Source organism: Xenopus laevis, chromosome 9_10L, assembly GCF_017654675.1.
Source record: "Xenopus laevis strain J_2021 chromosome 9_10L, Xenopus_laevis_v10.1, whole genome shotgun sequence".
NCBI classification, from domain to species: domain Eukaryota; kingdom Metazoa; phylum Chordata; class Amphibia; order Anura; family Pipidae; genus Xenopus; species Xenopus laevis.
In genome coordinates, this window is record NC_054387.1 from 97,423,249 (window position 1) to 97,437,325 (window position 14,077).

General features: G+C 33.5%; 1 protein-coding gene across 9 annotated transcripts in view; it reads left to right on the forward strand.

Annotated features, from left to right (window-relative positions):
* The window catches only part of LOC108701881 (RNA binding protein fox-1 homolog 1), a 375,478-nt gene that overhangs the window by 252,613 nt on the left and 108,788 nt on the right, over positions 1-14,077 (forward strand). For all 9 annotated transcript variants that reach the window (XM_041575880.1, XM_041575881.1, XM_041575885.1 and 6 more), the window contains exons 3-7: positions 132-275; positions 1,617-1,670; positions 4,367-4,459; positions 7,191-7,251; positions 9,718-9,771. In XM_041575880.1, coding sequence (XP_041431814.1) covers positions 132-275; positions 1,617-1,670; positions 4,367-4,459; positions 7,191-7,251; positions 9,718-9,771 — 406 coding nt within the window. The remainder of the gene's footprint in view (positions 1-131; positions 276-1,616; positions 1,671-4,366; positions 4,460-7,190; positions 7,252-9,717; positions 9,772-14,077) is intronic.

A 14,077-nucleotide genomic window follows, 5' to 3' on the forward strand; every position in this document is an offset into this window, starting at 1 on the left:
GTGAAATAGATATTATTGTCATTGGCAGTAGAGTTAATATCAGAAATGTTCTGTAATAGTTATCATGCTGCACTTGTGTATTTTATAACAAAACATACCTTACATTCTATTTTTCTGTGTTCTCTTCACAGCAGACAGATGATGCAGCACAGACTGATGGACAGCAACAGACACAACCTTCTGAAAACACAGAAAACAAAACACAACCTAAGAGACTTCATGTTTCAAATATCCCCTTCAGATTCAGAGACCCAGATCTTAGACAAATGTTTGGTGTAAGTTATCAAGCTGCATCCATTCATATAAAAAAGTGTATTTATATATAAATGTTAAGGTTGTAAATATAACAATTCAGAACTGTTAATTATATTCATGTTACAAAGACGTCATTTTGCTTGATTTTTTTCAAGAAAAATATTGATGAAAAATTGACCTCAAATGCTGGAAAGCCCAGTATTTTCCACCTACCCACTACAGGTGTTATGCACAGGACTGCCTTGCACCGGATAGCTCTGCACACTTCACCTTGCACTGTATTTTTAATCCAGTGGTGCTACATGCAGCCTATATAGACTATTGCTCTGGGCAAAATAGCTCTGCATGTGGGCCCTGTGGTTCTGTGCAATTGCATCCAGGAAATTAATAAATAAACCCCCATTGTTCTATTACCTTCATTTGCTGAAATGCTTATAATGCTTACATTTTGCCACAGAGGTTAGAGTTTGTAGAGCATATCATGCATCATAAAGCAATATTATTCATGGGCAAAATATGGACAATATCATCACTCTTCTCTTTTCAGAAACCAATAATAACCAAAAAAATTGTGCTCTGATATCAAATAACATAGTAGCAATTATATTGAATCTGTGGATTTTTGAAGTCCCTGAATATCAGGACAATTTTCCTGACAGCAAGGGAAATGTTTAATAACTTTATTTATCATTTATCAAAACAAATCAATGTGTTCGCTTACTAGAATGCATTTTAATGTTTTGAGCAGTTGAATACAATTCTGTTTTATGAGGTGTTAGAAGTACTGTAGGTGTTAGAGCTCAGAACTGCTGAAACAATAAGGGGCAGATTTATCAATGGTGGAGGTGAATTTTTTTTAGTACTTCGACCAGGGAATAGTCTATTACTATTCCTTCAATTCAAACGATTCGAATTTCAAAGTTTTTTTAATTCGAAATTCGACCCTTGAGAAATATGCCCCTAATTGTCTTAAATGTATGCAGTGTCAAATACTGGGAGCTTAATGATTTGAAAAAAGTATTTCAAGTGAGCTTGGAAATTTAAATATAATCATTAATAATGCTTTGTAAAAAAAAAACCACACAACTTTTTTCTTATGCATTGGAGTCTATGGATATTTTTTGCAGCAAAACCTAGCAAAAAGATTTGCCCATTCCTATTAAGATTTATCAGAAAGTTAAAATGTAAGTCAACCTGCAATCTTATTCTTTAAATCAGAAAATCATATCATAAAACATTTTGTTTCTGTTGCTCTGGTTTTATTTTGACTCATATAAACTTTTGATATATTGAGTATTATTGTTATTGTTATAATGTACTAGAATAGTATAAAATATTTTAATCTTTTTTTTCCCCTGCAGCAATTCGGTAAAATCTTAGATGTTGAAATCATTTTTAATGAACGGGGCTCCAAGGTAAGGATTCCATTATATATATATATATATATATATATATATATATATATATATATATATATATTATATATATATATATATATATATATATATATATGTTACTATTTTTATTTTGAAGTATTTCTTTTTGTAGGAAACAAAACAGAAGTTAATTAGATACTGCATGGCTTCTTAGATTGTTATTACATATCTATATAGTCTAGAAATATTCAGGATTACGAAACACTGGAAAAAGGGTTTGCAACATGAAGGCCAGCTACATAATTCAGGTCTATGAGATAATCTAATCTGATTATTTTTCAAATGAATGGTCTGATTTTTCGCCTGTGTTTAGGGATCCTACACCTGATCCAGTCATGTCAGATACTATTACACAATACTAGAAGGCAATGACCTACTACTGTCATATTTATGGGGTTGTTACCCATTTCTTTGCAAAAAATCTGTACTCTTACAGTGATCTTAGTGATCCAAATGGTCTTTTACTCAGGCTATTGCAATTTGGTTATTAAAGCACGTGTTGAACTGTCACAATATTTGGCTGATCTGTCAATGGGCCTAATAAGGAATTATCAAGAAATGTGTAGTTACATATTGAGCCACAATTTTTAGCTTTGTGTATAGATCAAATTTCTGTAAATACAAATTTAATTTGGTTGATACATTAGCTTTTTTGCTTGCCAAAGTATAGTAGGATGAGAATTAAGTGCTAAATGTATACACCAGCATAGTTGCTTGCCTTGAAATACATAATCGAGAACTTTGCATTTTTCCTTTATCCTCCAGTGATAATTACATTTCTCATCACAGAAAATGATTTTATGTTTGCAGAATAAAAAAGAACATTTGCTGGAATAGGTATTTCCTGCTATTGAGATGAAAGTTGGTAATATAATCTAATATGCTCTCAAGCAATTACCCTGTGTATTGCTCCAAATTACTCCAGTGTAGACTCTTTCCTGGCTATCAAAATGCCTTAATATTCCAACCCTTTGAATACAAAATGTGATTTGTATATATATTTGTTGCTGATACATTTTACACTAAAGCTATTTCAGCAAATTATATTCCTTCAAAGATAATGAATTTTGAATTTCTAGTGCCCTGTTCAGTACAAAATACACAAAAAAAAAACCCCATGAATGAATGAATACAAATTACGACAGATTCTGAGAGTATTAAGTCATTAAGTTCATTCTTTAAAAAATGAAACATAGGAGATGTATATATTTTATGTGGAAATGATGACTTCAGAAATGGAATAAAATGATGCCCAAGCATAAAAATATCATACACTGAAATAAGAGCACAATATATCCTGAAATAAATGAATATCAGTAAGTGAATAGGTCACTTGGCGTTGTAAACAATTGACACCTGTTTTAAATTTGTACAGTAGTTTACTTTGTATAATGCCCTAATTGCCTTAAAAAATGTAGCCAGAATAAAAGGTACATGCACAGTCATACCATTTGCCCTAAATCTATGTTTGCATACAGACAAAAAACTGAAATGTTAAAACCTTTTCCACAAAATTGCACTTATGGAGGCACATCCAGGCTGACATAATTCAATTGTCCAATGGCATTGAGAATATAATTTACATCCATGCTTGGCCACAAAATACTGGTCTAATATCTTGACTGCTAGGTCACATGCCCTTCTGGTTTCTTGTATTATAAACACATAGGAAGACAGTTGGCGATGCTTTTAAGGCAAGGAAAAAACTACAGTCCAAACCAACAATCTTAACAGCACCTTGGAAAAATAGCTATACAGTTTAAATATAGTTGTTTACATGTTTATAGTTTAATTGGAAAAATTACAGACATATTGATATTTGACATGATAGCTTTATTAACAAGCTAGATGTTACAATGTCGGAAACATTTCTATTTTTTTTTTTTCAACTATACGATTGATCTTTAACCTAAAAACATTTGTGTTAACATTGAAAACGTTTAGTAAACAGTCACTTATAACACACCTTAACAGCTTTAACCTGATATTGCTAACATGAAAATCTTAATACAGGTATAGGATCCCTTATCCGGAAACCCAATATCCAGAAAGCACCGAATTACAGAATGGCTCCCATAGACTCCATTTTATCCAAAAAATCCAAATTTTTAAAAATGATTTCCTTTTTGTCTGTAATAATAAAACCGTAGCTTGTACTTGATCCCAACTTAGATATAATTAATCCTTATTGGAAGCAAAACCAGCCTTTTGGGTTTATTTGATGTTTAAATGAATTTCTAGTAGACATGAAGACCCAAATTATGGAAAGATCCATTATCCAGAAAACCCCAGGTCCCAAGCATTCTTGATAACAGGTCCCATACCTGTATAATACAGCTGTTATTAAAATGACAAAGCAACTTCCTATAGTAAATATGTGTGATCTCAAATGCCGTAAATGCATGCTTTGGTTTTATTACATTTTAGTAATCAACACAAACACATAAAAAAGAATATTTCACACAATTATTACTGCTAAGTCAGATGCTATACTAATTAAATCAATCTGAAGTGCAAACAAAAATGTGGCCACAACAATCTATAATTTTTATATGCTTGTATATTAAAATCTTTATTTAGCAGAAGCAATAAAAACCTTAACATTTATGTGAATAATTTATATGAACGGAATATTAATCTGCATGTTATTCTTCCCTTCTACCTCTTGCATGCAGGGATTTGGTTTCGTAACGTTCGAAAATAGTGCTGATGCGGACAGGGCAAGAGAGAAATTACACGGAACGGTGGTAGAGGGTCGTAAAATAGAGGTGCATGTTTCTGCATTTTATTTCTTCTGATTTTTATATACATGTCTAATTCATTCATTTCTTAAGATGTACATTGAACATGCATGTATCTACTTTTTTGTGAATTATTTTAGTACAAAATTAATTTTAGCTTTCCAGGAAAACTTTGTATTACATGTTAAAAGGTAAAACATTTTTTACTTATCTCATTGATATTACAAATAGAGAGTAATAATACCCCATTGTTTTAAATGAAATGTTTTTTATGATCCAATTTCAGAGCTGAATTCTGAACAAAACTCGATATTCCCATAATTTACTGTAAACCAAAAGGACAGAATAGTCTGAATCTGGCACTAAATTGGCATCATAAATGATACTCAATATCTTTTTAAGGGGTTGTTCACATTTAAATGAACTTTTAGTATATTGCAGAGACCTTGAGGCGGATTCCCTAAAGTGCGAAGTGACCAACGCTAGCAAAAATTTGCCAGCGTGATGCCATTTTGGTACTTTGCGAATTCCCTAATGGGCACAGGCATAACTTCGCTAGTGAAAGAGACACTCGCTAGTGATCATTCACACTATGTCGCCAGGCGAATTTGCTCTGGCGAAGGGATGTAAGTCCGCAAATTCAGTAAGATGCGGATTTTACTGAACGTTACCTCTTGTGCCAGACAAAGTGCAATGGGGTGGATAGGACATCCTCAATTTTTTAAGTCCCAAAAAACGCTGGACTGCAAAAGACCGTAAAATGTTTTTTGGGTAACCAGGTTCCCCCATACATTTTCTAACATATGGAACATTAACTATACAGTGGGCTCATGTGTAGGGCATTATAACAACTCTATTTTATTGTATTAAGGTTCCCTGGGCTTGTGTAATGTAATATATTTGCTGCAACATATACATCCATTCAACTATAACTTCCCACGTATGCAAATTAGCCAACGCTAGCGCAACTTCGATTTGCTTGCTGAGGTAACACTAGCACAACTTTGTCAGTGTTCGGCGCCCTGGACGCAATTTTAGGGAATTAGCGTTGTCCTGGCTAATTTACGTCAAGTGTTGTGATGTCTGCAAAGCAGTCGCTGGCAAATTTTCACGCCTTAGGGAATTTGCCCCAATGAGCCAAATTGAAATTGGTCTTTATTTTTTATTATGTGTTTTTTTTTTAATTATAGCTTTTTTTTCAGCAGCTCTCGTTTTTGGATTTTTAAAATCTGGTTGCTAGGGTCTACATTTCCTTCTCAACCAAGCACTGGTGTAAATGAGAGACTGGAATATTAATAAGAAATGTCTGAATAAAATGATAAATAATCAGCTGTAACAATAGCAATACAATTGCAGCTCCACAGGGCTATAGGTTTTTTAGCTGACAGGGGTCAGTGCCCCGATTTGCAATCTGAAAAAAAAAAGAAAAAGGCAAATGATTAATTTAAAAACTATAAAAATGAAGACCGATTGAAAAATTGCTAAGAATTGGAATTTCTACAAAATTCTAAAAGTGAAAGGTGAACTACCCCTTTAAGATTTAAGGGGCAACACACCATCACATGTTACAGAAATTGTAAAAAAAAAAAAAGCAAACTGCAAACACAACTGGTAATTGTTTTTTACTACAGGGATGATGAGGGATTCGCAAAGGCAGAGGAAAGCAAATGGGGAAAATTAAGTGTCACATAAAGACTGAAAGCCTTTTAAAAGTTTCACTACACCGACAGGTCCGTTTAAATGCATTGGTTTGCATTTTGACAAGTTTGTCCCCACTCTTCTGTCTTCTAGCCAAAATTTAGAGCCATCTTTCTTTAAAAAGAAGAAGAAGAAAAATACAAGAAACTGATTTTTTTTTGAAAAAAAAATCCAGACTATATGCTGGGTGTTATTAAAGGGTTCCCCATTTTGGGTGCATTTTCTGTCTAAAATCATATAGTCTTTGAGTAAGATGTTGCATATTTTACAATATATATATATATGTATTATTATATATAATTAATAATAATCAAGATGCGCGTGACAACTCTTTATGGAGTCATCATTTGTAAATGTTCTAATGGTATCAAGTCAATGTGCCACTTCATGTGTTTAGTGCGGATATGCCACATATATTTCTACGTTTGCACCTTTGTTTGCAAACAGAATGCACTATACAAAAGTGTGAGAATTAGCATTTGGACTGTGAATGACTGATGCACATCTTACTCAGAATATTAACTCTTTCCTCTCTTTAGTAATGCACCATTTTATCCTTTGTTGGATGCTGTTTGTATATGCTTGAATGGATGTATTTATTGGTTTTTGCAATGGAATGGTGGCTCTTGTTTCAAGTGTTGAATGCTTAGTGATTCCCTTTTAAATTATGACTTATAGTTTCTCAAGGGTTAGTTTGCATATTGACCTGATTGTCGATGTTTTGCCAGATTCTATTTTTCCCTTCTTTATCCATTGCATGGATTATGTGTATTATGTGACCCTCATTTATAACAGTATATAAATATTCTCTGTATGTAATATCATGTATTAAAAGCATGCAGTTGAATTACAGACTACACAAACCCTTTTTAATTTGCTTTAAATGCTTCTTTATTAAATTGTATTTTACATTCCATTCTTCCATTTATATGATTACAGTAATTAGTTTACGTTATTTGTTTTTCGTTTATAAAATGTTAATACAGTTCTCAAAAAGCATTGCATGATTGAAATGTCTGCATACATATTTCACCATAATAATTGTTTTTTCTGTGCTTAGGTTAATAATGCTACTGCTCGTGTTATGACAAACAAAAAAAACTTAAATCCTTACACAAATGGTAAGTTTTCATGTTCAGTTCATTTATGATGTTGCTATGATGTTCTTGCTATTATAATTGTATTGTGAAATTATTGTAAAAATACACAGATACTAAATTTAATATTTAGATCAATGGGAAAAAAAACTATTATTAAAATAACACACCCATATATGCAGGTACTCACATGATATAAACATGCATGGGTGCAGTTCATAAACATGTAAAACAACAACATTAGGGGGGTTATATAGTTACATAGTTACATAGTTAAATCGGGTTGAAAAAAGACAAATTTCATCAAGTTCAACCCCTCCAAATGAAAACCCTGCATCCATACACACACCCCTCCATACTTTCACATAAATTATAATTATTTATCAAAGGTTGAGTTTGTGAGGTTTGTGAGGCTTTTTCTACCTGGAATAAACTCACAACTCAAATGTTTGCATATTTATGAGAAAACTCAAATGTAAAAATCCCCAATGAAGTTATTGCCAAAAAAAACCTTGAATACCTCAAATTGGTCCAGTTTCAGAGCGCAAACCGCCAAAAAAATCCCCGAAAATCATAAAGGCTAAAAATATCTTCAGATGGTTCAAGGGACCTGCTTTTGACTACATCACCTCGACAGGTTTTAGCTGGAGTATTTTTGGTTTTGAGTATTTTGCAGCTTCAGGGCATAATAAATCCCTAAAAAAATGTATCCTAAGTTTTTACAGAAACTACCCTTGAAAAACTCTATTTTTTGAGAAAACAAAACTCGACCTTTAATAAATAACCCCCTTGGTATGGGTGCAGTATTAACAATTAACTAATAATAAGAATAATGAATATCTTAGACATTGAAGAAAAAAAAAAAAAATATATATATATATATATATATATATATATATATATATATATATATAACCTATTTCATACAAGCTAAAAAACTAAAAAAGATAATGTGTTTTTTAAATTTAATAACACATTTCCTGTTCACTTTTTATTTCTTGTTGAAAAAAAACTGTGCGTAAGTATTACGCATTAATAATTTGCACACAATTCTCTTTAAATTTCTACATTTTAAACCTACAATACATTGGAAAGCAGCATTCTGTACAACTGCATAATACTTAAGTATAAGGAAAGAGCAATGATTTCTCTAATGTCCAGTCATTTGACATGGCAAATGTCAACGTATAATTGACATTTAATTCATAAAGACAAATACAGCCATTAACACCCACAACAGAGGACTTACCTCTATAAATGACACCTCCGAGCTTCTTGGCAGTTCTTTCATTCTGAGAGTGACATTAGCACTTCTCACACATGATTAACCAACACACTTATGAGCCAGCACATATCTAGTTGACAAGATAAAGCAAGTTTTAATTGGTGTTATTTTCATCAAGATGCATTAGTTCCTTCCTGTGTTGAATTTTTAAAAATGTATCTAATACAGCCATCAGCCAAACAGAACTGAAATGGAATATGAAACTGCCTCTTAGCTATGTTCAGTGATTTGTTAGTGTAACTGGGTTAGTGCAAAATTACATTTGGTGCAGATCTTTGTAAATCTTTGGCAGAATTGTTCAATGGATTTTAGGTTCATTAAAAAAAAAAATATCATCAGTTATCAATTAAAATGCAAATGTATGAGTGATCAATTCATAAAAAAACACATTATGGGGTTTATTTACTAAAACTCAAATTTATATCATATTTTTAATAAACCGAGCTCAACCAAAATCATTTGTTATTTTTGTAAGGGTAAACTATTACTATCATCATTAAAACATAAAATTGTACACAGCTGAGTTTATTTGTGACCCATGGCAACCTCATCAAATGTTTTCTAGCATTGTTCTACTTGTCTAAAAAAAAGCTAATCACTTAGGGGCAAATTTACTTATGGTCGAATATCGAGGGTTAATTAACCCTCGATATTCGACTGCCGAATTGAAATCCTTCGATTTCGAATATCAAAGTCGAAGGATTTACCGCAAATAGTTCAATTTAACGATCAAATCATTTAATCCATCGATCGAACAATTTTTCTTCGACCTAAAAATTGTTCCAAAGCCTATGGGGACCTTCCCCATAGGCTAACATTGATTTCGGCAGGTTTAGGTGGCGAACTAGGGGGTCGAAGTTTTTTTTAAAGAGACAGTACTTTGACTATCGAATGGTCGAATATTCAAACGATTTTTAGTTCGAATCATTTGATTCAAAGTCAAAGTCGTAGTCGAAGGTCGAAGTAGACAATTCGATGGTCGAAGTAAAAAAAAAACATTCGAAATTCGAAGTTTTTTTTATTCTATTCCTTCACTCGAACTAAGTAAATTGGCCCCTTATTGTTCGCTTATTGGTTACTGCCCAGGGGCAATTTAGCAGCAATTTAGCAGAGATTTATTTCATGAGCATAACATTTTTTGGACTGCATGTTTCCAGTTCAATTTCTTTGGAGACATTAATAGTAAAATCCTTATTTTTACTTAGGATGGAAGCTGAATCCTGTTGTGGGAGCAGTTTATAGTCCTGAATTCTATGCAGGTAAGGCACATTTACACAGTTCCACAAAGAAAAACCTGTATATGAATTGTAAATATGAAATACTGTGATAATTGCACTGTTCTGCAATATGTGGTATTGAAAGTGTGTGCATCACATGAGAAGTGGCATACAGTACATCTTCCAACTAATATTATGGCACAGCTTGAGTTTGAGAGGTCTAAATGTAACCCATTTTCCAAGTCTGAGCATCTGCAAGAGGCTGCTAATTTTCCAATCCCAGAATCATTTAGGTGGCTGTCATCTGTTAAACTAGTCTTAACATCATACATACAAGCAGAACTAGGTCATTCTTTTTGTATTTTGTATCCTCTCATGGGGGCAGATTTACTGGGCCAATGCTAGCGACAATTCACCAGAAGAGACATTGCCAATACACTAACAGGCATAGAGGACAATTCACTGACAGGCTCTTTTTACACAGGGCCTTCCTCATCTTTTGTACCGTTATTGGTTGTGATGTATGTAACTCCATATGTTCTATGAATGTAATTTATATGACTTAGTTGTATAAACACAGTTACTTTACAGCGCTGCAAAAATGTTGGAGCTTTATAAATACATGTTAATAATATTAAATAATAATAATCAGAGTCGATTTCATGAGATAGGTTCACTCCAAGTAACTTCGTTATCAGTGAGACCCTGGTCTTAGGATAGGAACATTGTGTTCTTTGTTAACATTACTTATTGCATATTTAACAAAGGAGATTTGTGACATTTTGTTACACAATGTCAGACAGATATTTATGTAGGGGTACTATTGTACACTTTAGGCATTCTTTCATTGTTTTTATCTCTCTGGTCCTGAAACTACCCATCTAAAAAAAACCTGTGCTAATTGCTCTTTGAGTTATGTAATATAACTAAACATCAAATTTTTAAAGGCTTTGAAAACCTTGTTTTCTTTTTAAAGCTTAAGCTTTCATTCCTTGCCATTTGTTTTGAGTAAACAAACGCACACACAAACATATTAGCTTCTATAAAATCGGTCTGCTATAGGATCAAAAAAATGTATGCTTTCCAATTTGAATTAAACTGTGGGAATTACTCTTTCATAATGGAAATAAATCAATGTTTCAAAATCATAATTATTGATTTTATTTTCAAGTTTATGCAGAATTAGCAACCTAACTTTTAATTGCTTTCCTTCCATGGGGCATAAGGAGTTCACAAATTTGGTAAATTAAAATCAATATTTTCAATCTTTCCTAAAGTAATTTCCTAATTTAATACACATTCCCCTAACATTTATTTTGTCTTTTAATTATAAAATGGCAGGTTATTGATTTTTGTGTATAACTACTTGAATTCCCAAGTGAGATTTAGAAACAGCACAAGGGGGAATTTGCACCTTCTAATGAGAAACTTCAATTACAATTAGATCTGTATTAATTCAGTATTTTGAATTATGTTGTCCTTCGAGCTGCATTGTCCTTTTTTTAGGCTTGTATGACTGTATATTAGCTTTATACAAATGGAGCACCGTGTAATGCAACTGTATCTAAATGACAAACTTTGTAAACATATTGTCATTGTGAATACTGGACTTAAGCTTTTGTTGCCATCATTTTTGATCTCTAAAGAAATCCGCTCTTGTGCCAGCTTCAATATAAATCTACCCTATTTGTTAAAAATAGGTGATCTTTTCTCAACAGGGAAGATTTATCAAAGGTTGGGGAAAAAACTTTTAATAATTTTTCACCCAAACTGACAGAGCCAATGCTTACATTTTTTTATTCTGTATAATAGTCGTAAAAGTTTCAAAATGCTTTCATAATTGTAAAGAGAAATTGTCAAATGGGAACACAGTTGACATTGGATACGTTTACCTTGTAGTGTATTTGAAAAAACAGTTCAAACTTCTTTGAAATGGGGCTAGTAGTGTAAAAAGCCCTGCTGTTATTGGGAGACAAGACTACATTTATTTACCCCCTCAATAAAACAACATATTTTTTCATATTTAAACATTGTTTTCTATGTTGTAATTATAAGTAGAAATGCCCAAAAGTCTTTAAACTGTTACTTAGAGCTATTTGTTTTTACATTTAGTTTATCATGCTGTGCAAAATTAGTTGCATCCGAAAAAAATGGTAAAAACAGACATGAATTTTCTTTTAGGCACTCCAAACGCTGTACTAATGCCTGTTTTTACACAACATTTTTAAGCTTTTTATGCTGGAATTTTACAACAAAAAATCCACAGCAATTTAATACACAGCTTGATAAATATGCACTTTTTTACAATGAGAATGTCAATTTGTGGTGATAAGTTGTGATGGACGAATTTGGGGCATTTTGCTTCACTGAAAAATTAGTGAATTTCCAGCGAAATTCGTAAAACGGTGAAAAATTAGCTAAACGGCGTAGGCGTCTAGTTTTTGACGCCGACATCTGTTTTTGACGCCAGCGTCCATTTTTTGCTGCTGACGCAAATTCGCCAGAGTCCATTTTTTTTATGCTGGCGAATTTTCGCAGCGGTTTCGCGAATGTATTTGCCGGCAGCAAATACGGGAATTCGCTGCTAATTCACGCCTGGCAAATAAATTCGCCCATCACTAGTGATAAGGAGGTGATATGTGGTGTATTTGATCCACCATTTTTTTCCACACAGTTTGATAAATAGGCTAGTGCCACAGGGTGGCTTAAATCAGTCTACTGAATCCTCTATGAGGGCAGAAGCTTCCTCTTCTGTTTGGATAAGGAATCGTTGTGTCTTGCTTTTCTTCTATGAAATCAGCCAAGTGTGTTGCTTCAGAGCCAACACAAAAGTTCCTTATTTGAACAGAAGAGGAGGATACTGTCAGGGGGCCTAGCGGCTCCCAAAGGGAGTAGTCTGGACCAAGGAGGAAGCCAGGAACAAAGTCCAAGATCGAGGTATCCGAGGGGTTAAGCAAGAGATTAGTAAGGTCACAGGCAAAAATCTTCAGGCAGGCAGCGCAGGTTCACAAACAGGAATTTAGGCAGGGATCAAGATCAGGAAATTAACAGGAACAGAATACAGGAACACACCCATGTACTTCACAGAAGTAATAACTATAATTGGGCAGTGTCTCAGCATCCAGGGCACCCTTTTACTATGAATTTTGGCGCCCACCGGTGACGTCATCGCGACGGCGTCATCACACCTGCGTCTGTGCCGATGTTGTCGTGCCAGCGTCTGCGTCGGCATCGGCATACGCACTGGCGTGTTTGCGCCGGCGTCCCAGTGCCCATGTGGCCTGAGAGGGCGCCACCATCTTGGATTTTCCGCCCCCGGGAGAGGACGCGCTCTTGAGCGCTCCCGGCACCCTTGACAGATACTGCCCTTGATGGGGCTGATTTTCAACCTGCATATTTCAGCAGGCTGATCTTAGCCCCACTGTGTCATTAGCCTTAAAGTTAGAGGAAAAAAATGTTTTTTCAAAATGCACCAGTTAATAGTGCTGCTCCAGCATTTGATAAAAATGTTTCATCGTAGGTATATTTCAAACCAAACATAATTTGCAATTGAGTTCAAAATGCAATTATGGAGAAATCTGCATTGATGAATGTACTGTGAATGGCATATGGGTGGAAACTATTTTGCAGGCATATTTGCACTTTGTAGTACTCATTGCATCAGTACACTTTTTCACTTTTTAGTATATAACATTAATATATAGTATAACTTAAAATGGAAGCATTGTTGACTTGATTTGTGCTTTGAATTTGGTCATAGTTAAACTACTGAAGTTTTGTAGTGACTATATATTTGTGACATTAGAAGTTAAAGTAGATGATTAGTAATATATGTACAGTATAATTCTTTCATTTCTGTCTATTGCTACAATAGTCTGGTAGTATGACTATACATTTATATATGTTTTAGGTATCTAAATAACACCTTAAAACAGACTGAAAAGGTTAAAAACAAAATTTTTTAGAACAACCACATGCTTTCATAATTTATCAGTTTTGTTGTTTTCTAGTAATCAAAATGAGTTACTAGTTAGAGAATGCAAAGTGTTATTTTTCCAAGAGGCAGACTTCTAGATATGGCTTCTGGTTTAATAAGAAACATTCTCTTATAGACTATGCATATTATGAAAAAATGGCTACTTTGGAAATAAAGATGATATATCTGCATGGAAACAGTTGATTTAAAGCACCTTTAATCTTCATAAATAAGTAAGAAAACAGAAGGTTACACAAAGCTGTCAAGATAGGACTGATAAATGGCAAATTCACCTGTTTCTCGATTGCCAGTGTAGACACATACTGCAAGGCTTAACCACATTGTATATCATATCTGCCAATTCATTTCTGT